This window comes from Galeopterus variegatus, unplaced genomic scaffold, assembly GCF_000696425.1.
Source record: "Galeopterus variegatus unplaced genomic scaffold, G_variegatus-3.0.2 Scaffold8370, whole genome shotgun sequence".
In the NCBI taxonomy this organism is placed as follows: domain Eukaryota; kingdom Metazoa; phylum Chordata; class Mammalia; order Dermoptera; family Cynocephalidae; genus Galeopterus; species Galeopterus variegatus.
The window spans coordinates 32617-56340 of record NW_007734481.1 but is presented as its reverse complement, the minus strand read 5'-3'; the positions used below and the strand labels follow the sequence as shown (position 1 = coordinate 56340).

Sequence of the window (23724 nt, the reverse complement as noted above, 5' to 3'; positions counted from 1 at the left end):
CCTCGGTGGGACCCGCGGCCCCGCGCCGCGCCCGCGGCAAGTGTTCCTCCTTCACCTGGACCGGCCGCGGCTCCCTTCCGCCTCGCTCCCCCTGCCGGCCGCGCCGTCCTTACCGTGAGGCAGGAGGCCTGGCTGGGAGCCGGCCTCGGTGGACCCGCAGGGTTAGGCGCGGCCGCGGGTCGGGCGCTGCACAGGTCTGACTCCGCGCGGTGCACGGCTGGGGTCTGCGCTGGGCGGCCTGCTCCTTCGCGTGCGACGCAAAGTGAGGACAAGACCCGCATTTCTCCACGTCGGGGGTTGCCACATGGGGTCTATGATGAGACCATTTTACAGACCCTTAAAGCCGAGGCTCAGCTTTGACTAGCAACCGGTAGGTAAGGGGTAGGGGCCAGAAGCTGGGCTGCGTGCAGGAGGCTGGAGGGGCGGGACGGGGCCGAGGACATGGTCGCAGCCTTTGTCTTGCCCTCTGACACCTGAGCAGTGTCCCGCGTGGGTGCTCAGCTGCACCCTAGGACTGCCCCGGGAGCCATTTTCCGCCCCAACGTCTTGGGAGTTGCGTCTGAAGCAAGTCCTAATTTAGGAAGTTTTCTCCCCAGCGCCAGGGGCAGCCCCTGAAGAATCTTGGCTGCCTCCACTGTCTGCCCTGGGCACACGTGGCTCCCCCAGGAGAGCTGACAGACAGGCGTCCTCACCCCCGCCTCCCCCTCTTTGGGACCCCACTCCTCACTTCTCGTCCCTCCTAGCGCCGTACCCAGCCCTCGGAGTTCACTCAGCACCGGCTCTGTTCGCAGCCCTGGAGAGACCCGTGCATCCTCGTGCGTCTCTGGCGGGCCCCCAGCCCACCGCTTCGAGTTCGTGTGCTCCGCAGGCAAAGTGCGTCGGCCTGCGCCCCCAGCGCTGGTCCCAGGCCTGACACGCACATAGATGGGTCCGTGCCCGCGCGGCCGGCCCATAGGATGCCACCACCGGGAGTGGCACCCGGGGGTGTACCCTGCACTGGGGACCCCATCCTCCAGGAATCAGAGCGTGGAGGAGGCAGAACCGGTCTGCATCCCCCAGGGCGCTGAAGGAAGCAGAGAGAGGGGCCGAGCTTCACTTGACCCCGCTAATTGGTTTCAGGATTGATAGCCGGCAATTGCCTCCAGCGCCCGCCTGGACGCGGCCTCAGGGTCTGGAAGGAAGGCCCGCTGCCGCGGAGGAACAGCCTGCACTCGGCTTCCCTCTGCCGCCCTCAGCTGTTCCGTGCCTGGTCCCCGCCGCCCCGGAGGCTAGGCGCCTGAGGGCCAAGTCTCTCGACGGGGTGGGTGGGACCTGACTTTCGCTGGAGACGGGAGAGGCGGGCGCGCCTGGAGACTCTGTCCTCTCTTCCCGACTCCGTCCCCGGCGCTTGGCTCCCCGGCCGTGGCGGGCTCCTGCGTAACGACCTGAGCCCCTCAGGCGTGCCCCATCGTCCTTCCATCTCATCGCTTGGCCCGCGATGCTGAGATCGCGACATTCCGGGTGGCCCTCATGGGCGTGCACCGGCCAAGATCCCGAGCCCTGGAGGCGGGCGGGTGGGGTCCGCGCGCCCGCGCCGTTCACGGGGCCGTTTGGCTGTGGCCTCTCTCCCTTCTCCGGTCTCCAGCTGCTGAGCTGGGAGAAGAACCGCAGGCGCTGCGCGGCAGGGGAGGAGCGGGCGCGGGCGGCGCGGGGTCTGCGTGAAAGCCGGGGTCGCACGTTCCGCCCGCGCCTGCACGCAGCGCCGCTGGCGGGAGCATCGTCTGCGCATAGCGTTGGGTTTGCAGACCTTCGGCAGTTGCTGGGCCAGAACTGAGGGACTGCAGAGGTTCACGGTGTGGCCCAGAGCTGGGGCTGGGGGCAGGAGCGGTTCCCTTGGCCCGCTCCTGCATCAGCAGCCATGATCTCCTGAGCTGCAGCACATGCTGCCTGATGGGATGGAGAAATGAAGAGTCCTCCTCCCCAGCCTGGGGTCTCCGTGGGACTCCTCCCCAACCTGTTACTCAGGTGGCCTTTACTGCTCCTTGACCCTTCCCTCCCTTGGCTCCTCTCTGGGCAAGTTGGCACCCCTCTACTGAAGAGGACATCCCTGAAAAGTCCATCCCCAAGGTGTCTGCCTTGGTGTTAGGCAATTACCTAAAATGCTGGGGAGCGGGTACTCTGTGTCTGACCCTGAGCTATGTGGGGTGTGACAGAATGCAGGCAGGAGCCCTGCCTGGGAACCCCAGGCCCACAGTGGGGTTCACAAGGAGGACTGAGAATGCCGAGGAGGTGTCCAGGTGATCTGGCCAGCTAACCTGACCAAATTCTTGGTGAAGACCCAGGAGTTAGAAGCAGCCTGGTGTGCACAATCTTGCAGCTTGGAGAGGACAGTGGTCAGGGTAAGTTGTGTTGTGGCCAGGGAGGGGACTGGCCCCTCACACCACCCCACCCAAGGCATCATCTGGGAGTCTTCCTGGGCCCCAGTGCCACCTGCCTTCTGGTCCCTGGGCAGGGCCTGACCCATCTCAGAGTCCTAGTGCCTGGATCCTGGGGCACAGTGACTACGGGATGAACAAGGAGGGAAACTGAGACATTGAGAGAGGTGGACATGGGAGAGAGTGACGGGTGGGGAGAAAAAAAGACAGGCCAGCATCCTCAGGGCTGGTAGAGCATAGATCAGGCTGGATGGGTGATAGCACCCCTGCCCCCAACCCTGTTGGGCACCAGGGCCCCCTGCAGACTGGAAGTTCCCACATTCCAGAACAAACAAACAGACAGACAGACTGATGGACAGCCAGGCCCTGGACCCCTCTCTGATTTCTGAGCCTGTTGACTTAGCTGCCCACTTGGCGGGAGGACACAGCCCCATGGGGAGCCAGCTGTCCATTTGTCTGTCCATCTACTGGTCACACTCACCCCTCCACCCCAGGTGCTATCAGGCAGAGGTGAGGCTCAGAGATCCCGATGACTTATATTCAGGCTGGTGAGGTGACTGGATCTCTGCATATTGGGGGGAGGTGGCTGAGGAAACCAGCACCCCGTTGGCCTCCTCCCTTTTCCTCTGTGGCCACAGCAGGGGACAGGAGAAGGAACATGCCCCAAAAGATCCTGGAGGTGTGTTGGCTGAGGATGAGTGGCTAGAAGATGGACATTTTCAGATAGTTCCATCAGATCCCTCTGTCCAACAGGGGATCCCGAGTAGATAACAGCCCCCACCAGTCCATGCTTGGGCATCCACACCAAACACACATACTTGTGAGCATGGGCCTGAGTGTTCGTGCATGCACACACCGTATGCATATGTGAGCACATGCACATATGAGTGTAGGCACTCATGGGCATGTCTGCACACATGCACACACTGGACACAGACTTGGCGAGTGTGGGCATGTGCACACGCACACTGTACACAGGTAGACATACATGTGAGCATGGACATGCACGCACACTGTACACACGTGAGCATGGGCATACACTCTGGACACAGACACAGATACCAACATGGGAGAGTGCGCACCCACCAGCACATGCAGCACATATATGCAGATGTGCACATGTGCACATGTATCACTCATAGTGGCCACTGTAGCTCATCTTCAATGGCGATGACACTCATTTCAGTAAGTCAACTAGACCTTGCATTGACTTGACTTGGATGAAGCCCACGTGGAACCTTGGTGCTGTGTGATGAAGGAAGAATAAAATGTTTCAGTCTACTCATGTGGTGTCATTCCTTGAAAGTGACGCACTCAGGAGGAGGACTGATTGGCTGGGCTGATGCCCTGGACACTGGTACAGGAAGAGTCTCTCGTAATGGGATTGGTCAACAGAGAACCTTGTGGGTGGAACCACCTGGGAGGCCACTTTCCATGCTCAGACCCCCAACCCCAAAGCCAGCTTGGTGGTAAAACCAAGCCAGATTCTGGGAAGCTCTGAGAAGTAAGGAACTGGGGACACGGCCAGAGGTGATGAAATGACAGCTGAGCCAGTGACATCAGCACCTTTGTTAATTGAACCTAGTGTGCTTCCTATAGTCATTGGAAATGTTGTTTCTTTCCTTAAAGATGCTTAAAACATTTAAAATAAATATATCAAATTTGGAATTTTCATTAAATGTTCAATTAATTCACGCGGTCCACATATTCACCGTGACAGCCAAGTTAGACTATTTGGAGAAACTCTGTGTGGAAATCTGGTTCAAGTGCAGGGGAGGATTGGCCCTACGCCACACCCTGTGCCCCTCTTGGTCCACTGTGCTCCCTGGAAGAGCCCCCGGGGCTGCTGGATCGTCCCGTTAGCCCAAGCCTGTGCCCGGGTGCCTGGTCTGGCAGACGCCAACACAGAGACCAGACTCACGCCGAGTGTCTAAAGCGGTCTCTGCCCCTGGGAAGCAGAGCCAGAAGCCCTGGTGGGGCAGGTTTGCTGTGGCTGGGGTTTGCCAGCTCTGCCTGGTGTCCTGCATTTTTGTGGGGAGGAGCTGGGGGAAGGCTGACCAGAAGAAGGCCTGGAATAACATTTCAAAGGAGAACAGGACTCCTTCAGGCAGGGCCCCTGTGCCCGCAGTCATTCAGAGCAGGGAGGAACCAGGGGTGGTGGTGTGGCCCGGGTATTATGACCTGGGGCCAGGAATGAGCCTCATCCTGAAGGGCTGTGTCCGGGGACACACTTTGGCCTCTCCAAGCCTCAGTGTTTTCATCTGAGAAATAGGGAGAATGCCTGAGGCTCCACAGGGTGGATCGAGTGAACTCATGTTGCCTCTCAATCGTGGGGCCTCAGCTGATGTCACCATTGTTGCTGCCACCTTGGGCCTTCCCCAAATCCCAGCTGGTCCCCCCAGCACTGTGTGTAGAGTGACTTTTGCCTCCACTGCTCCTGTGGAGCCTCCAGGCCTGGCCTGGGGTTTGGGGAGGAGGTGTCTGGCTGTGCCCCTGGGAAGCCCAGTTAGGCACCTTCTGCCTAGCTTCCCCACCTGGCTTATGTGCTTGGACTCAGCCTTGGTTTCCCCATGTCCACATGGCGTGCCCCAGCCCCACCCCAGCCTTGACAAATCTCTTTCCTCCTCCAAAGCTCTGCTGAATCAGGTTGGAATTTCTCAAAAGCAAACAAACAGGCAAGCTCAGAGTTGCGGTTTTCAGAGCTCAGATTCCTCCCGGGTCTGTCTGAGCCAGCATCAGTCCCGGCCAGCTGCCCCGCGGCAGGCTGGACAGGCCCTCTGCTGGCCCCCTGGCCCACTGGATGCTGGACCTGAGCAGGGGTTCAGTTCAGAGCCTGCCACCACAGACAGTGCTGGGCTGGCCCAGTTACCCCTGAGACCCAGCAAGGACCAGGAGGCTGCAGCCCGCAGGGTCTGGGCCTGGATCGACAGGGCAGGAGGTGAATGGGACCCACTGAGGGGACAGTGGCTGGTGATGGTGCCAGTGCTGAAGCACAGCAGGCAGAACTGGGGGGCATGGAGGGTGAGGATTGGAGGGGCTGGGGTGTGGGCTGCAGGGGAAGGTGGCCCAAGGCGGCTGTCATGGCGGGTGGAGATGTTGCAGAGGCCAGTGCGGGGCAGGACGTGGAGGCTGCGTGGGAACGTGGCGGGGAGAGGCGGGCCAGGATGGGAGGCCATCTCGAGGGGCCATGGGGGCTAAGAGGGAGGGCTGGGATGAGGGGAGGGGCGGAAAGGGGCTCTCGCCAGGTGGTCTTAATCTCCTTAGTGAAATAGGAGTCCTGGGGGTGGGCGGGCAGGGGAGGTGGGAGCTTGAGACAGCTGCGGGGAGAGGGACGGGCCTGACAGCCAGAGGCCCCGGCCGGGAGCCCCGGCCTGCCAGTCCCACTCCCTGAGTCAGTCCGCGGGAAGGGTCTCTGAGCTGAGACTCGGGAGCCGGTTCCTCCACCCACCCCGCCTCCCTTGGCCTCTTCTGCCTTTGCTGAGATGATTTCAGTGGCCGAGAGGGTCTGGCATGCATCTGTGTGTGAAGGGAGGTCACCTGGGCCCTTCCTGCTCTCTTAGCAGCCATTGGTGACTGGGCAGGACAGAGGTCAATTTTGCTTCTACTGAAGCCCCCCCCTTTGGGTCCCCACTAAGCTGTTGATGGCTCTGATGTAATGACAGTGGGGTGGTGAGGCGTGGTGCAGGGAAGCAGCAGGAGGGGCCTCTGGCCGGGCCTGGACTCCTCAGCTTCCTCCAGCCAGCCCAGCACAGGAACCAGAGGACAGAGAAGAGGGCCTGCCCCTCTCAGGACTTGGTCTGTCTTCTACACACCGAAGGGCCTCCCAGAGATGGGGAAACTGATGCTGAGAGGGGGTGGGTGGAACTGGCCCCAGCCACCAGGCAGCAGGGACAGGAGGAAGCATGGGCAGCGCAGAGGTGCCGGCTGCCCCATCCTTCTAAGTGGGTGCTTGGCACCAGCTGTGTTGGGTGGACAGACAGAGGGATGTGAGCTTTCACTGGTTCCCCAAAGCAAATCCAGCTCCTCCCCCCAGGGCATTTTCCAGGACCAAATGACTGGCAGCTGCCCCATAATGGGCAGGGGTGTGGGTGGACACCGGGCTGTCTCGGGCTTTGCTGTCTCAGGCTTTTGCCAGTTCCTGGGGCTAATGTGTGTGTCCAAGGTACCCAGTGCAGCTGGGGAAACAGAGGCAGTGCCCCCTAGAACAGGTGGGGCAGGAGCATGTGAGGCTTCCCAAGGTCAGCCAGGCCTGCAGGGCTCTCCTTGGGACTCTGAGGCCAGGGCCCCTTCCTGCATTGCCTGACTGTCTCCCATGTGGTTCCCATGTGAATGAAGGCTCTGGCCACGTGTCCCCTCCTTCTCAGCTTGGTACCCTACCCCCACTACCAGTAAACCAGGCTGCACCCCCCTACACCTGCTGGGCCCTGTGCCCTGCTGGTGCTGCTGCCTGTTCCTCAGGGCTGTCAGGGCACGCTTGCCCCAGAGCATTTGCAGTATGTCACTTCCAGGCCAGGCTCGGGGTCAGCAGGGCTTGGGGGGCCAGGGAAGTTAACTCCGAAGGAGATCAGCCTGGCCCATGTATGTAGTGCAGTAGTGAGTAGCAAGGCAAGACCAGGATGTCTTGGTGAGTGGCCTTGAATGTCATCAAGGGGGTGGCATATGAGACAGGCTAAGCCAGCCCTCATGAGCCAGAGGCTGGGCCCAAGGACATGGGCTGGGCTGGGGTCTCTGGGCCCCAGGGAGTCAGCCTACACTGGGGGGTGAAGGCAGGACTGGCTCAGGAGCCGAATCTCTCCAGACTCCTTCAACTTAGCTCCAAAGAGAGTTCTCTCATGCGGCCACAAATGTCACTACTCTGCCAAGCTCCTCCCCCATCTCTGTACATTCAAGACAAGATGACTATTAGTCACTCCCACCTTAGAGTGAATTTTTGCAATCAGATTCTTTCCTAACATCTGCTACAACCAGCCAGAGTCTTAATTCAGGGCAGAGTACCTTTCAGTCTGGGAAGATAAAATAGGGCAATACCCTAAAAACATCTGCAGGGCTGTCCGGGAGCAAAGGAAGCGGCCCAGGTCTAAGGGAAGAATAGTTCTGGAAGGAGGTATTTGCTCCCAAATGAAGAAGAGCTATGCAATCATCGGAGATGCCTGGGAGGTAAGCAAATGGGGTGCCCAAAGGGGGAGGAAGGAGACCTGTCTCCCCTGAGGGTAGCGGGACACTGAACTGTGGGGACTGAATCTTAAAGGTGTTTTCTTGACTCCAGCACTGGGCTTTTGGCTTCGCTTCCGGGGACAGAGTCCTCTTTGGACACTTGGTGCGAGTCTGGTCTCTGCACTGGAGTCTGCCCTGGGAGCAGGGCCCAACAGCCCCTGGCCTAGACGCTGTGGAGTTTGGAGCTCTCTCTCCTTCTCCACAGGCCCTCCTTGGTAGCCCAGGACTGGGAGGAATGAAGAGTGACCATATTATGGATCAGGGACTAAGGGCAGAGGTCTGAGGCTGCAGCGGTAAAAGACATATCCCAATTCAACCCAGCGGTGCCTTAGGGGAGTTGCAAGGAGAAGGGATAAAATGATTGGTGGGTGCCTAGCATGTTGTCAGCAAATTATGCCTGTTATGTATACCTTGTATGCACATTTATGTATGTATAGTTATAGCTTTATATAATGCAAATTATACTTTTACCTTCATGAAGCAGCAAGTATCATTGTGTAGGTGTCAAGGACACTGCCCTGGGGTCTAGACACCAGCCTTTTGGTACAGGATGTCACCTCCTCCATTCTACATGTGCTGCCTCTCATAATATGGCCTTGGCTCTGATCTTGAGGCTGGACATCTCCAAATCAGTGCCCAGGCCCTTGCAAATCTCCTGGCAGTCCGTCCTCCATCTAACAGTTGGTCTTCTATGGCCTGGACCTAGCCCCAGAGCCACCCCCCATGGCCAATGTGGAGAGCCAAGATCAAGCATCTTGGATTTCAGATGGGGGACCCCCCACCTGGTGACAACTGACACCTGAGCCCACACTACCCAGTGGCAAGGGGCAGGGGTGAGTGACCTGGCTGGAGACAGCCGCCCTGGGAACAGTCAGAAAATTCCAATGTCACTACCCTGGTGCCAGAGGGGAGACTGAGGCACAGAATAGAGCAAGGCTATGGGCATCTACACAGAGCCTTTATGAACCAGGGTTCCAGTCACATCCCAGCCTGGCTCTGCCCCTGGTGCCCTGCCCATCCCTGCCATCCACCGCCCGCCCAGGCAGAAAATGACCATTTCCTCCAGCCTCTGCCCCAGGGAGTGACACGGAGCTGGCAAAACAAACACGCCGTTCCTCCTGTGGCTGCCGACTGGTGATGGATGGCCAGAGGGGCTGGCTGTGCTGATGGACGACCGCCCATCATGTGTGGGCCGGGGGTGGGGCCAATCCAGGCCTCGGGCACAGACATGGACACATGCTCATGAGTCGAGGGGCTGGTCTAGCCGCCCCGAGACTCTCCTGGGCCAGAGACCCAGAGGGACTGAGACCTAGGCACATTGGTGTGGTGAGGATCGTAGTCCAGGCCTCCATTGTGGGCAGGGGACAAGCCAACATATGTGAGGGTGGGGTCCTCCATGGCCCCTCCTCAGCTCCTACCAGTTGCCCAAGGGCAAGTGTCCTCCCCCACCCCTTTGCACTCTGGGCCTGCTGGGCAGGGATCCTCTGAAGCCTTTACCAGCACCTGAATGTGAATGCATGGGCCTGGCACCTGGTAGGGGAGTATAGGCCCTGGAGGGGCTGGGTCCCCAAGCTCAGGGCGGAGTTGGGTGGGCACACCAGGAGGGCGATAGCCTGAACCAAAGCGAGGCAGTAGGGTCCAGGGTCTTGAGAATCTGACAGGATCCAGCCCACCCTACACTACCCCAGAAGGCTCCAGTAGTTCTTGGCCCATCAGCCCAGCTCCAGTTCACTGTCAGCCTCTCTGCCTGTCTGGTGGGGCCAGGGATTGTCACCTCATTGTACAGATGAGCAAACCAGCCTGAGGGGAGGTCTAGCTGGAGGGAACCCAGGCCCAGGCTGAGGCGGGCCTGTTGTGTGTTCCTGAGCCCTGCCACACCGACCTGGTGGCCCCAATGACCCCCAAGTGCCACGCCTCCAGACTGGGCCAGGCTCAGAGCCTTCCAGTCCTGACTGCTGGCCACCTGCAGTGGCCCGAGGGATACCCAGCTACCCAGCCTGAGGCCTGCTGCAGCACAGGCCACCCAGCTGGTGACTGGCTGGAGAGGAAGGGGCAGCTGTGGCCAGGCCTCTGACCCTCCGGCTGCCCAGCCCTGCCGAGAGCATGTCTGGCTGAGAGGAAGCTTCCAAGACCCCCATTTCCTGAACCTCAGAGTGGTCTGGGGCCGCCACTTCCGTCCAGAGCCCCCAGCCCTCCCTTCGCTCCTCCAACCCCAGTCCCACAGCCCCACAATCCCCCACTATGTGTTTCCTGCTGCAGAGGTTAGGGAGGGGAGTCAGAAGAGTGACTGGAGAGCTACCCAGATCTGGGGTGGGCAGGGGCAGGAAGCCCCATTGAATAGAGTGTAGAAGACCTGATGGGTGAGGGCTGAGCTGAGGAGTAACCTCACCTGGAGACGGGGCTGCCCACGGAGCAGGGTTGTGACCTCTGCCAGTAGGAGCCATTGGATCCAGGCTAGCCCACCAGTTCAAGGCCAGCCCCTGGGGTTGTGGCCAGGATGAAAGCCCAACGCAGCCATCAGCTTCCAGAGCTGGACAGGGATGGCTGAGGCCCATGGTCCCCCACCAAGATGGGCTGTGGGAGCAGCAGGGAATGCAGGGATGTCTGAAGGAGGGGTCTGTGGTGCCAGGGGAGGCTGGTGCCTTCCTCTGACTCTGGCTACTGGGTGAGGTGGTAGGGTCCTAGGTGGAGGCTCTCAGGCCCTGAAGTCTGGTGAGTTCTGACTGCCTGCCAGTGGGGTGAGGCCACAACACCTTGCCCTCCATGCTGTGGGGGGCAGGAAGTCTGGGGTCTGGCCAGGCTGGCAGAATAGGGGGCAGAAACAAGACCCACACAGGGCAGGAAGTGGCTCTGGACTCCAGTGGGGGTGGGGCAGCCTCTGAGGGGCCATTTCCTCCCTGGGAACATCCTGCCCAGGCAGCAGGAGGGAAGAGAGTTCCAGCCAGGCTGGGCAGGAAGGGCCTGGGGCTCAGCGTCCCTTGGGCAGGGCCTTGGGAGCTCCCAAGAGGGGGTGACCTCATGGCATGTCTGATCCTCCTCCACGCCACACCCTGATGGAGCTCCTGGGCCTCCACCTTCAGACTGGGCTCCCTGGAGTTTCTGGTGCCATCAACCTCATTCCTTCACAGCCAGGAGCTCAGACCCTGGTCTAGCCGCAGTTTCCCGTATGATCCATGGCCAGAGCCTATGCCTCCCAGCCTGCATGTGGCTGACAGAAGGAGGGAACTGAGGCAGAGGACTTACAGGCAGCAACCCGGGCCTCAGAGCTCAGCCGGAGCCATCAGGCTGGGCCTGGGCAGACTGCCTACCCCCAGCTGCCCCAGCTCCGGGCCCCAGGAGGGGGTCAGCAGCCCAGCGCCCCCCTCCCATGGCCTAAATATAACCCGAGCAGACGCCTGGACGGGAATAGAGACCTCTGTCAATCCCCAGCAGGTGCTAGTGGGAAGAAGGTCATTGTGATTGGTGGGGTTGCCGGCAGGCGGGCAGCCAGACGTGGGTCATGTGAGTGTCCGGTGGCACGGCCCAAGGGTGGGGCAGTGTGTCCTCGCAGGACAGCTGGGTGCCCCTCCCGCCCTGCTTGGGGTAGCCCTGGCCCCTGCCCTCACCCACACCCCACATCTGAGGCTGCTGCCAGGCCCCCAGGAAGGGAGGGCTGCACTGGCAGTGTGGCTAAGCCCTCATGCACCAATCCTGCCCTGCCACTCTGGCTGGGTACCTTCTGGCTTCTACAGCCTTGGCTGCAGGCCTGTAGCCCCACATGGTGATGGACCCATCCATCTGGCCATGTGGGGTCACTGAGCAGATGCGAGGATGATCTCCAGCCCTGTTGACGTCCCTGTAGCCCCCACCCCAGCAGGGTTTTTCTGTCTCGCCCACCCTCGGGCCCAATCCTCCCCTGTGTGCTTGTCCTTGGCCCCCCTCTCCAAAACCCCACAAAACCCTCTGTGGCCCCTCTGAGCTAACAACTAGCCCAGCTGATGGGAGCTTGATCCAGTATCCTCTGGAGTCCCCTCTGGACCTCACCTCCTATCCCACCCTCCAGCTCTTGACCTGTCTGTCAGGTGAGGTCCCCTTAAGCCCCATATCACTGGGGTCAGGGCTCTAAAGGTGGCAGGTAGAGCTGCCCCTCCTACTCTCGTCTGTCCCCCCATCCTCTTCAGGCAGCATCCTGGGACCCAGGTGCTGCATGTCCCCTGCTGGCCCACCCCTGCACACGACTCTCACCAGCTGGCCTGCCCCACAGTTCCCCTAAAACACAAGCCTTCTCTCCCACTCCTTTCTGTAAAGAGGAAACTGTCAAGCCAAGAATCTGCATATATACCGAAAAACACCAAGCAGACCTGGAAGAGATGGATCCTTTCTACGCTCCAGCTGTGGTCAAGTGCAAGGGCCCTGGGGCAGGAACGGTAGATGCTGGGGAGGGGAGGCCTGTATAAGGCATCCAGTGGTCTGGCCTGAGCCTTAGAGAAGGATAGGGGAGGGCAGGGGCAGATTGACGGGAAGGTGAAGGCTGATGAGTCTGAGACACCCAGCTGCCCCTGGACCCCACTGAGGTGTTTGTTGACTGAATAAGTGAGTATTTGTCCAGCATCTATGATATGCCCGGCACTGTGTTCACTGAATGACACATCACCATCTCTGAGGACAGACTCCTAGGACCTGAGGCTCTAGGAGGGAGTTTTAGATCTGAGGACTCTGGAAAGAACCTTGGGGAATCAATCCTACCAGGCCAGTCGGCTGTGGCTTTCTGGCCCTACTCACATGCCTCTAGTGGCAAGAGAGATGCTCACTCCCCAGAGGCAGCCACCGCATCTGGGACAGCTGGCTCAGCAGGGCTTGCTTTGCAGGCTGGCAGGTGGAAAGCCCATTCCAGTGAGGGGACAAGTAGGGTCAACACAGGGGGAGGTGCCTGGTGTGGCAGGACATGGGCCGAGAGGCAGGAGAGGGCAGACCGCAGAAGGCTGAGTGCTTTCTGCAGCCCTCCTGCCGTGGCCCTCAGGACCCCAGGAGTAGCAGAATCCCAACTCCCGGCCCTGGCCGTGCTGGACATGCTGGAGGCTGCAGCATGGGCTTGTTTGATCTTTGTCTAATTTTTCTGGTTTGTAGCTTGGATGCCTAAGCACGGTAGGAGCCTAGGGGAGAAGGGGGCCCCAGAAGGGGTGTGGCTGAAGGAAGGGATGGGGCCTGGGTGCGAGGTCATCCCTGGGCCTGGCCTCACAGCCACCGTCCTGTCCATGCCTGCCCTTGCCTGTGCACAGGTAGGTGAGCTTCACTCACCCGGAGCCACCGGGGGATGCCCACACGGGCTTCAAGGAGAAGGTCTGGGGCCGGCCCGGTGGCATACTGCTACAGGGTGCCGCTTGGGAGTGCGGGGGCGCTCCCGCCGAGGGTTCGGATCCCACATACAGACCGGTTCCCGCTCACTGGCTGAGCGAGGTGCGGGCGCAACACCGAGGGTTGCGATCCCGTTGCCGGTCCCGGTCCGGTANAGGGTTGCGATCCATTGCCGGACACGAAAAAAAAAAAAAAAAAAAAAAAAAAAGGAGAAGGTCTGGCTCTGAGCCCGTTAGTCTCCACCCTCTGGCCAGGTCACAGGCCTGGCAGGCAATAAAGGGTGCAGCCCCAACAGGGATTCTGTGTCCAAAGGGTCCAAGGCAAAGGGTAGGACCAGGTTCCCAGTCACCCCTAGCCTTGGTTCTCGGGCCCCACGGCCTTCGTCAGACAGGCCTAGGAAGTCGGCTCTGTGTGTAGGGACAGCAGGGACAGTGAGTGGTGGCCAGTGCCTCAAGCCCCAGTCCTGTGGAGCCTCCCACCCCATATAGCATCATTCTGCTCTCGGTTTAAGTCCAGGCTCCTCTGTTTGCTACTTGTGGGGCCCTGACCTCTCTCTGCCTCTGCAAGGGACTGTGGGGTTTTGCTGCGTCCTCCCCCACCCCGGCCACTACCCATCTCTTCTCCCCCCGTGACCTCAGCGGCCTTAAGTGCCTGGGATACCCTCTCCTCTCCTCCAACCAAATTCTGCTCCTCTGCCCTTTTCCAAGACATATGCAGAGATACTGAAACCCAAAGAATGGAAGGAGATGCTGGAGTGAAGCAATGTGGGGTGGTTGTGGTCAGGACTCTAATGGGGGCCACGCTGGCAGTGGTGGGCCTGTGCTGGCCGTCACCATGGGGGAGTACTGGCCTCTGGGCAGCCTGGCCTGGGGAGGGGCTGCCCTATAGGCTTCAGCCCCGTGTGGGCACAGTTCCCCAGGCCCCCAGCCTGGCAGGGGTCTGCCCACAACAGGGCTCTGGTGAGAGGGTGAGGCCCTGAGCACCTGGCTGGACCAGGGGTCCGTGGTTGGCACCTGGGCCCCTAAAGTGGAGAGTGGGATGCAGAGGCCCAGTGTGGGTGCCACTCCCAGCTCTCCTGCCAGCTGCCTTACCTCTGGGCAGCTCAGGGCACCCAAGGCTCAACACTTAAGAACTCCATGTCAGAGTTGGGGAAACTGAGGTGCAGTGACATGGCATGTCTGTCCTCACAGCATGCATCCAGGACTGGCCATGAGGGTGTGGGGCAGGACCAGGCTTGGTATTGCCCAAGGTGGGGGCTTCCAGGGGACAGTGAGGCGGGGAATTTCCCCCATCAGAGGAGGGCCTATTAGCTCAGCGGGAGCTGGGGAGTGTGTGGCATTCCGGGGCTCACAATTCAGGCCCCAGTGGGTTTTGAAGGTGCGTAGGAGTTCACCAGGGCAGTAGGACTAGCGAGGAGCAGACCAAGGTTAGGTGAGGACACTCACGAAGGCCCCATGGGGAAGCCGAGGCTCAGGGCAAGCAGGCAGCACCCGGATGCAGGACATGGCTGAGCTGGGATTCACACTGAAGTCTGTCCTCACCCAAACCCAGCTGTCCAGTGCTCTGATCCTCCCACAGGTCAAGGTGGGACGGGCTCAGGGGCCGGGGCAGTATTAGGGGTGAGGGCGGGGAGAGGAGTCCAGGCAGCAGGGCTGTCCATAGACTCTTTGTGTGACCGTGGAAGGGCTGTCCTTTCTGTGGGCCTCAGTTTCTCCACCTGCAAAGGGGTGGAGGTGGCCCCTGAGGAGGCTCTTGGCTCTGACAGGCTCGCTGGTTGAGGGTGGGAATGTGGCCCAGCCCCGCCAGCAAAGACCCAACCAGGGACTCAATGCTGGGTGCTTTGAGGGCGGGGCCTGTGTGTCTAAGGTCCTTAGGATGGCCTGCCCTGGAAGAATCCCCAAAATAGTCCCCCTCCCCCCACATTCCCAGCTGGGCCTGAGCTGGCCCAGCCTCCGAAACATTTTTTAGAGATTAGGCCCTAATCCCTCACTGCCTCAGCACAGCCCCAGCCTCCCCGCACTGTCCACCCACCCAGCTGGCCCCTTTGCCTATGGTGCTCCAGCCCTCAAGGGCCCCCAGGAGGCTTCCAGAAGGAAGATGGCACCACTGAGTCCCAGGGCGTGGCCTGGAGCCTGGACCTCAGCCCAGCTGAGCCCATGCCAGCTTCGCTCGACCTGAGCTGAGCTTCAGGCCCCTCTGTCGTCCAGGTGATGGGGAGCCCTTTTTTACTCCCAGGTAAAGAAACTATGTCACGTTGCTTTTCTGCTTGCACGGAGCTGGTTCTAGCACACATCTCCACTCTCGTTCCTGCGCCCCAGGCAGACATCGCCAGTAGATCCCAGATCTCCTGCCCTATCACGTGCCAGTTTCTCAGCCTGAAGCTCCAGGTGGCTACTGCACCTTAATGTGCCCACCCTGATGGTGGTGGGAAGGGCAGTCGGTAACGTCCCTGAGCTCTGGCCCAGGCAGGGCCAGCCCTGGAGGGGCTCAGGGTTCCCAATGGGCCTCACCTGGTGGGGAGCCGACACAAGGCCTGCCACCCTCAGTGCTCTAGGGTTCCAGCCTCACTGTCCTTCCTATCACCAGAAACTGCCACCTAGAGAAGGGCAGGGTTGGCTTGTGGGAGGGGGCAGGGGGGGGGTCCTCCCTTCCACACTGGCCCTGCCCCCACGAGGCCCGGGCGGGCGCCTCGGCGCAGCTCGGGCTCCAGAAACATTTGCTTTAAGTCTTAAAATATCAGGTTCCTGCATCACGGGGCTTCCCTGGGGGCTGCTGGGCAGGCGGGAGGGATTTTAGGAGTAAGAAGATTCCCCCGCAGACCCCCACCCCACCAGCCGCTCTGCCTGCCCCTCAGCCTCAGCTGAGGCCAGCTAAGAGTTTGTGGGGTGACCAGCTGGGACCCCGCTCTCCTGCTCTGGGGGATCCCCCAGTTCAACCACATCACTCCAGCTTCTTCAGAGTCTCTCCACCCCCCTCAGCACTGTTGAAAGGCCCCAGCAGCCTCAGTTTACCCCCAAAGCTCACACTTGCTCCCATAGGACCTGTGGATTCCTTCAGCCAAGGACGGTTCAGATGGAGAAACTGAGGTATGGGGAAAGGAGGCCTCCTTCAGGAGTAGCCTTTGGCTCGTGGCAGTGGCCTGGGGTCCAGCCTTGTGCCGGATGAGGGGCCTTAGGAAGGAGTCTTGAAAAGATGATGACCCCAGCTTGGTGCAGGGCAGCTTCCTAAGGACAGGGACACTTGCACCGGGTCTCAAAGGGTGACCAGGAGTTTGGGGATGATCCTGGTGGAAAGGACTCCTGGACGGAAGATCCAGCCCCAGCAAAGGCCTGGAGGGTATAGGTGAGTGCCAAGCTCAAGGGTAGGAAAGCAGCTATGACCCCTCCTCAAACACAGGCCCAGGTAGGAAGCTGGCCTGCGTGCCAGACGAGGGTGAGCAGGGGGCTTGGGGTTATTTGGATGCTGAGAGCAGGCTTTGGGCCCTGCTGTTCTTGGAACTTGGGGGGACAGGAGAGCCCTCCCTGATGGCTGCTTTTGCCACTCAGCATGAAGGTGGCTCTCTCCTACCTTTGCTGCCCCAGGGACCACCGCCCGGAGGAAGACACAGCCCACACTCCCTCCCCTGCAGACCACCGGCCTCGGCCCTGGGGACCAGCCTCAGTGCAGAGCGGGAATTGGAGCCAGGCAGCAACAGCTGGCCCCACTTGAGCATCCCCCAGGGCCACCGCCTTGGTTCCCAGGCCCCCATCCCAGCCCGTTCCCAGGCTGCACCCCACCCCCCAAAACACACTGCCTGAATGTGGTTAGATGAGTCTGCAAGGGGACCACTGGCTGGGAGCCTCGCCTGCCCCCTGGCTACCAGGACACAGGACCGGTTGCCCACTGGCCAGCAGGAGGCCCCAGCCCTGCCTGGCCCTGCCTGCCCCCACCAGTCCCCGCCTCTGTTCCTTGTGCTGTGTTCCTGGGCACAGTCTCCCTACAGGGATACACATGCTCCAGACGAGTGGAAGACCCTGGGGGGACCCTGCCAGCCCTGGTGCCTACTGGTCAGAGGGCACCATGTGGGGGGCGGGCAAGACCCCCAGTAGTTGTGGGAGAGTTGCACACAGATCTGCATATGTGTGGAGATGTACGGTTTTGGTGGCTGCTGTCCTATCTGGTAGTACCTATAAGATCGATCCCTCTACTTGCTTCACTGAGAGCTGGTCTGATGTGTTCCTGCCCTTGCCCCACCGGCAGACATTCAGGGGCGCCAATTTCTGTCTGTGGCCAGTGAGGCTGTGCTGAGCAGTGTGTGTCTGTATGTCCCCATGATGCCTTCCTAAGAGACCCAGGGGGGCCCCAGCCCGTCTGACCATCTGACCGCCCAGTCTGTGCTCAGGGCCTCCCACACCCTGGGCTGGGGCAAGTCTCCCAAATTATAGGTAGGAAAGCTGAGGCCCAGAGAGGTTGTGAGGCCAAGGCCATGGCAGAGGCCTGAGCAGTAGAACGGGGTGTCCTGTGGCTCATCAGCTGTGGCTCCCCAGTGACATAGAGATGTTGGGGGGGCCTCCTGAGGTCCACACTGTCCATGCTGTCCCCTTCATGGCTGAAGCCAGAGAAGGCAGGGACTGAAATGGCTCCCTTGACCTGAGGGCCCAGGCACCATGTCCCCCAGGGGTGAAAGTTACAGCCAGGAGGAGGATTAGGAGGTCGTTGGTGCCCCTGAAACCTGAGCCAGCGGCCAGCTCTGGGAATGGGCATCTGACCCCTCTGCAGCCTCTGGGATCCTGGAGAAAATCCTTGAGGCTGAGTTAATACCAAGACCAATTTTTATTTCAACAAAGTTAATTCTCAACAATGTGATACTGAGGGAGAGGGATTTTCCTGCTTTGGGAGGAGGGAGGTGGGGGTCCTGACATGGGGGCCCCTCCCCTCCCCCTACAGCTGTCCCCATCTCTGGGGCAGGAACAGTTGAAGCTGCTCCTTGAGGAGTGACTGCCCCACCCCCCATGGAGCTCTGCTCCCTCAGGCCTGCAGGTCCTAACCAAGTGCCCTCCCACCCTTGCCCTGTCTTCCTGCACCAGGCCCCTCCCAGACCCTGAGATGGGCCAGGGACCTCCAAGCACCCCCACCTCCCCTTATCTCCTGCAGAGGGCTGGGTCTGACTCCTGTCTGTGACCCGGGTGGGCGGGGCTGAGGAAGGTTTGCTGAGGAATGCATGAGCCCATGTCCCTGGTGGACCCCTGACCATGTCCAGCGAGGCCAGCCACACATCCTCCTACTTTTCTGTGTGTGGTGGCTGGCTGAGGCGCTTGCTGCAGCACTGTGGGCAGGAGCAGGGGACGGTGGCACAGGGCCACTCCATGTCTAGAGGTGGCCCCCCAGGCACTTCTGCCCACCTTGGGAATCCTCAAGGGGAGAGGAAGGGAGGGGCAGGAGGAGGTGGGGGCACTTGGGCTCGACCTCACTGACCCCCCAGCTGAGCCTGGGGCTGGACCCGGAAGCCACCCCTCCCGCCGGATAATCAATGATCTGGAGGCTGCAGAGGCTACGGAGTGTCTAGAGCCCTGTCAGAAATTCCTGCTGACGATGACCACATGGGCTGCTGTACAGGGATGGGCCTCGGCCTGGTCCCGCCCCAGCTGCCCCACCTTCCCACCATGCCAGGCTACTCCATCACCGTCACCAAGGCTCTTAAGTCCTGCAGTGGGTACTCACTACTTCTCATTGGACAGAGGGAGGCGTGGGGCCCAGTTAGGGCGTGACCCTCTCCCCTGCTTGGCCTGTGCCCTCCTGCCACCCTGCAAACCCCAGCTAGTGCCCAGTGCCTGCAGGCCCAGATGCTGTAGTGTGGCCTGGGTGGGCACAGCCAAGGGAGGCCCATGATAAAGGAGAGACGGACTGGATGGAGGTGGGGTGTTTCCAGCAGAGGGACCAGAGCGTGCAAAGGTATGACGGGGCTGCCTGGGGCCGCTCAGACTGGCCACTGGCCTCAGTTGGAAGGTAATGCCCGAGGGCAGGGGTGGGGGCCCAAGGGCACCCGCCGACAGGCCAAAGTCAAACCAGATGGGCTGGGGGCCCCATGGGACAGGCGGGCCATTCGTCACCGTTATCTGCCCCGCCGCCGAAATCACAAACACATTTTTAAGTGAAGGACTGGCTGCCACCGGCCTGCGGGCCCTGATGCCGCCCAGCTGTGGCCACACTGGGGGGCGGCGCCTGAGAGCAGAGTGCCTGCTGCCCCGGGACCTGCACCCCTGCGGGAACAGAGGGGCTCCAGGTGGGGGATGTGTCTTCCACATGGGCTGGTGGCCCAGTGGTCACTCCATGGGATGGGGCTGGGGGCAGAGACCCAGAGAGACAAAGACAGAAATAGGGGCAGTGAGAATGAGGGACCGAGATGGGAGCAGTAAGCCTGGTGCCTGTCACCAGAGACCCTCCTACTCTGGCACCCCTAGGATGCCCACGTGCGCACCACCAAGCCAGCCAGCTGCGGCGGCACAGCCCAGTCTCACTTTGGCTGCAGCCTGGCTGTGCGACATGGCAGAGCCATGGGAGGCAGAGGGCAGCCCACAGACTGTCCTCTCAGGGCACACAGGTGAGGATAGGGCCTGCGCCCCATCTGGCCATAGCTCTGGGAGTCAAAGGCAGGTCCAGCATCCCCCACGGCCCAGCACCCTGGACCCCTGGGCAGGCCCTCGGGGTTGGGGGGCGCCAGGAGAAATGGCCTGTGACGGGGGTGGGCGTCCCGGGCGGGAAAGCAAACAGCGTCAGCGGCTAATGAGCGGGAACCGGGCCCAGGGCCGAGGGCCTGGGGAGGGGCACGGCCATCGCTCATCCTGACAGCAGGCGGGGGGGGGGCTGGGGACCAGAGATGGGGGGAGCATGAGAGCTGACAGAGGGTCCCCTGGAGACCCGACCCCGCACACAGACGGACAGAGGGGAGGTAGCCAGCCCCCGCCCCCAGCTGTGGCCCCAACGGGACCCCACTTGCTCCATCATCTCCCTGTCGAACCCTCGGCCAGCTGCCCCACCCCCAGACTTTGCAGGACAAAGGAGGCTGTCCAGGAAGGGGGACCCAGGACTGGGATTTCTACACTGCATGCTGGGGAGCAGAAATTTGGGGTCTTGAGGTCCTTCAGCCCTGGCCCATGTGGCCTCAAGCCTCTGCCTCTCCCTGGGCCTCAGTTTCCCCATCTTTATGAGGCAGAGGAGGGCAGGCATGCTCTGAGGGGCCCTCCCTGCCCTGACCACACCACTGCCACTCCTCCTCTCTGTGCACAGCCCCAGTGGCCCTCAAGACTGCCACCCTTCCTGATAGTCCTCCCCCAAACCTTGATGCTCCCAGCAGTCTTCGTGTCAGTGGGTGGGCTGACTCCGTGCCTGAGGGGAGAGATGCTCTACTCCTGCTATTCCTAGCACATTGAAGCTGCTCCCCCATTTCATAGGTGGGAAGACTGAGGAATGGAGTGGGGAGGGCAATGGATGGTCAGACATCAGGCCAGGCTCTGGGCCTCTGCACCTCCACAGGTGGGCAGCCCCCAGAATTCACCCAGGCAGAGTCTTCCCTGCCTCTTGGCCTCCCACCTGCCCTGAGCGCCTTGAAATTGCAGGGGTCCTGAGCAGTGCTCCTGAGCCTCTCCTGGTCCAGCCCAGTGAAGTGGCTCAGAGGTGCCTGCCTGCGAGGTGTCGCAGCCACTGACCAGCCTCAGCCAGGAGGGAGGTGCAGCCATAAATTCACACCGCCAGCCGCCCGCGGGATAAATGTGTCATCGACTGCACGATTTACGAGCACACCCCTGGCCTGCAAGGCAGAGAAAACAAGCCTCTGTGTACACATGGTGCAACAGGCAGGGACGAGCTGCTGCCGGAGGGGCACCCGGGGTGCAGGCGGGGCCGCCGGACACGCGCACACAAGAGGTGTGAGGACATGCTCACGGGGGACGCAGGGACATGGACCCAGTGGTGTGATTACACACATGCTCACACACTCAGAAGGTGGCCCAGCATGCTTGGGGACACTCAACAGGTTTGTCACCCAAAGTATGTATGGGTAGCCTTGTGGGCGAGCCACCCTGGAAGTGCAATCTCTCCCAGGGAAGGGAAGACAGGGAAGAAAGACTGTGTGGATGCGTGTGTGTGTGTGTGTGTGTGTGTGTGTGTGTGTGTGTGTGTGTGTGTGTGTGTGAGCATGTGTGCAGGGCCTTCACCTACCCCAGACAACCCATGAGGAAGGCAGTGGGCAGGGGACCTGGGGCCACTGCATGGGGAACCAAAGGCAGAGTTGGAGACCAGCACAGGGACACAGGGGAGGACACAGGGAAGCATGTCAGGAGACACAGTCCTGCTGTGCCTCTGTCCTGCGTGGGGTCCCACCTGCTTCAAGTCTTGACCAGCACCGTCTCAGAGGCCCAGGGGAGCCAGACAGGCACGGCCCCCAGCCAGCCACGGCCCCCCAGCCAGCTACGGCACACACCCAGACACCAGTGCTGAGAGAGTGACACCATAACTTAGCCTCGTCCCTTCACAGGTCTGCTGCCACACCTGCCAACTGCCACGCTCACTGCCCACCTTGCCTACCACCTGCTGGCGCCAACAGAACTGCAACCCCAGTTACCTGCCAGGACCAATCCAGGTGCAGCAGCCCAAGCCTTGAGAACATGGGGAGGACTGTGGGAGGATTCCAGGAAGCCTCAGGGAGGACTTCAGCAGGACTCGGGGAGGACCCAGCAAGGACTGGGAGGACTCCGAGAGAGAACCCAGGAAGGATTCAGGGAAGACTCAGGCGGACTCACAACAGCAGCACTGAAATCTGGCCAGGATTCGGAAGGCCTGTGAAGTGGAGGCTGAGGGTCTTCTGGTTGGCCTTATCAGTAACGCCCTTCCACGGGTGATCCGGGGATGCTCCCTGTGCTCCAGCTGCGCCTCCTGCTGGCCTTGTCCCAGGGGACTCGGGACTGTGGCCCTCTGGACTATTTTGGTAGTGGTGGATCCCCAGCCCACAGAGAAGGGGCTGACTCAAATCAGTGGAACCATGGCATCCCAAGTAAGAGAAGACTGGGGTCACTGACGCCCAGACTAGGGGCCACAGAGCAGGCACCTGTAAAGGAGACACCTAGTGAGCAGGGATCCGAGACTAGAGACCCCACACCAGGGACCTACAGAGCAGGGACCTCAGACCACGACTCTCCAGGCCCAGAACCCCAGGCCAGGGATCTCAGACCAGAAATTTCTGTGGAGGAGAGACCCCAAAATATGAACCACCACCAGACTCCAGAGCAGGGACCCCCAGAACAGGGGGTGAGGCATTTAGTGCCAGGAGAAGCCCTGGGCTCCTGCAAACAGATCTGCTCCATTTTTTTCATAAAGTCAATGGTCCCTGGCCCCTGCCCTTGGCAGGGAAGCTGCCTGGTCTCAGAGGGTTATGCCCATGGCTCCCGCCCCCTCTGGCCTGCATGGCTGGTACTTTCTGGGACGACCCTCCAGGCTATGCTCCTGCAGGAAGGCGGCGCAGCCTGCATGCAAGCACTTTCAGTGGGCAACAGGGCACGAGCAGGCATGCTGGGACAGGCACCCGTCAGGGGCTCCCGCCCTCCCCAACCCTGCTCAGACAGAAGCCCCTTCCTTGGCATCTGCAAAGACTGGCTGGAATTCTTCAAGAGCATCTTTAAATAAACAAAGCATAGAGAAAAGCTAACCCTCCAATACAAATCACATCAAAATAGATTTTGATGTAGACGTCAGGCAGAGCCCACAGGCACCTCCTGAAGCCTCTCCCCAGCCTGGGAGCCCTCCAGAGGCCCAGGGGCACAGTTGCCACAGCATGGCCCAGGGCAGGCCTTGGTCTGCACAGCAGCCCAGTGCTGCCTTGGGACCCTCACCCCCAGCTCACTGGATGCCCCCAACGCCAGGCTGTAGTCTTCCTCCCGGGGGTGGGCACTCTAGGCCTGTTCATGACCGGGGCAAGAGACGCAACTGCTCTGGGGACCCTCTGCTTCCCCCAGGGCCCGTGCCTGCACATCTCAGGGGTCCATGAGGCAAAGCTCTAAGGATCCCCTTCCAGCCCCTCCCACCTCTGAGAGTTCCTTTACCCCACTGGGGTTGCAGTGACCTCAGGGGGCTGCCCCCAGGGTCCTATGGGACCAAGACAGAGAGAGGAGAGAGCTGCACCAGGACGAGCTGGGTACAGTGGAGCAGGCTGGCCCTGTTGTTGAAGGTGTCCTCCCCTCCCCCTTGACACAAGTGGACCAATTAGGCTGGAGACCCTCAACTTGTCTGACATGCTCAACACAGGTAGGTGAGACCCCCAGGGACATCACAGTAGGGACGAGCCCTGAGTGAGGAGGAGGGACCTGTCCTGTTCCCTCAGGCTGGCCGCATCAGGAGGGGTGGAGGGAGGGGCGGGGGGCCTCGGTGGGGGTCTAGGACCAAGGGACCTGCACCCCCCAGCCCTCCACCCATGTAGCCAGCGGGCTCCAGACAGGGCTGTCCACTGGAGTGACAACAAGACTGAGAATGAATGAATGACTGGATGATGGCTCCCCCTGTGCACTTGGGCGCACTTACTCCCCTCTCCCCTTTGCCCAGAGCATCCTAGAAAAGCCAGACCTTCCTACAGGCTGAACCAGGCATACCTCCAGCCCCTGCAGTCACTGTACAACCCTGAGATGTCTCCAGTGCCCGACTAGAGGATTTGTTCTGAGGGTCAAGGGAACTGGTCAGCCTCTCTCAGGCACAGAATTCCAAGGGCTCTGAAGTTCCTTCTAGATAAGGAAGCCCC

At 60.8% G+C, this 23724-nt stretch overlaps 1 protein-coding gene across 1 annotated transcript in view; it reads right to left on the bottom strand.

The window, feature by feature from the left end:
* Positions 1–23724, bottom strand: part of LOC103608382 — a 35295-nt gene that overhangs the window by 2050 nt on the left and 9521 nt on the right. Inside the window, 3 exon segments of the mRNA XM_008592821.1 lie at positions 114–311; positions 1247–1817; positions 5284–5463. Of these exon segments, the coding sequence (XP_008591043.1) occupies positions 114–311; positions 1247–1817; positions 5284–5463 (949 nt within the window).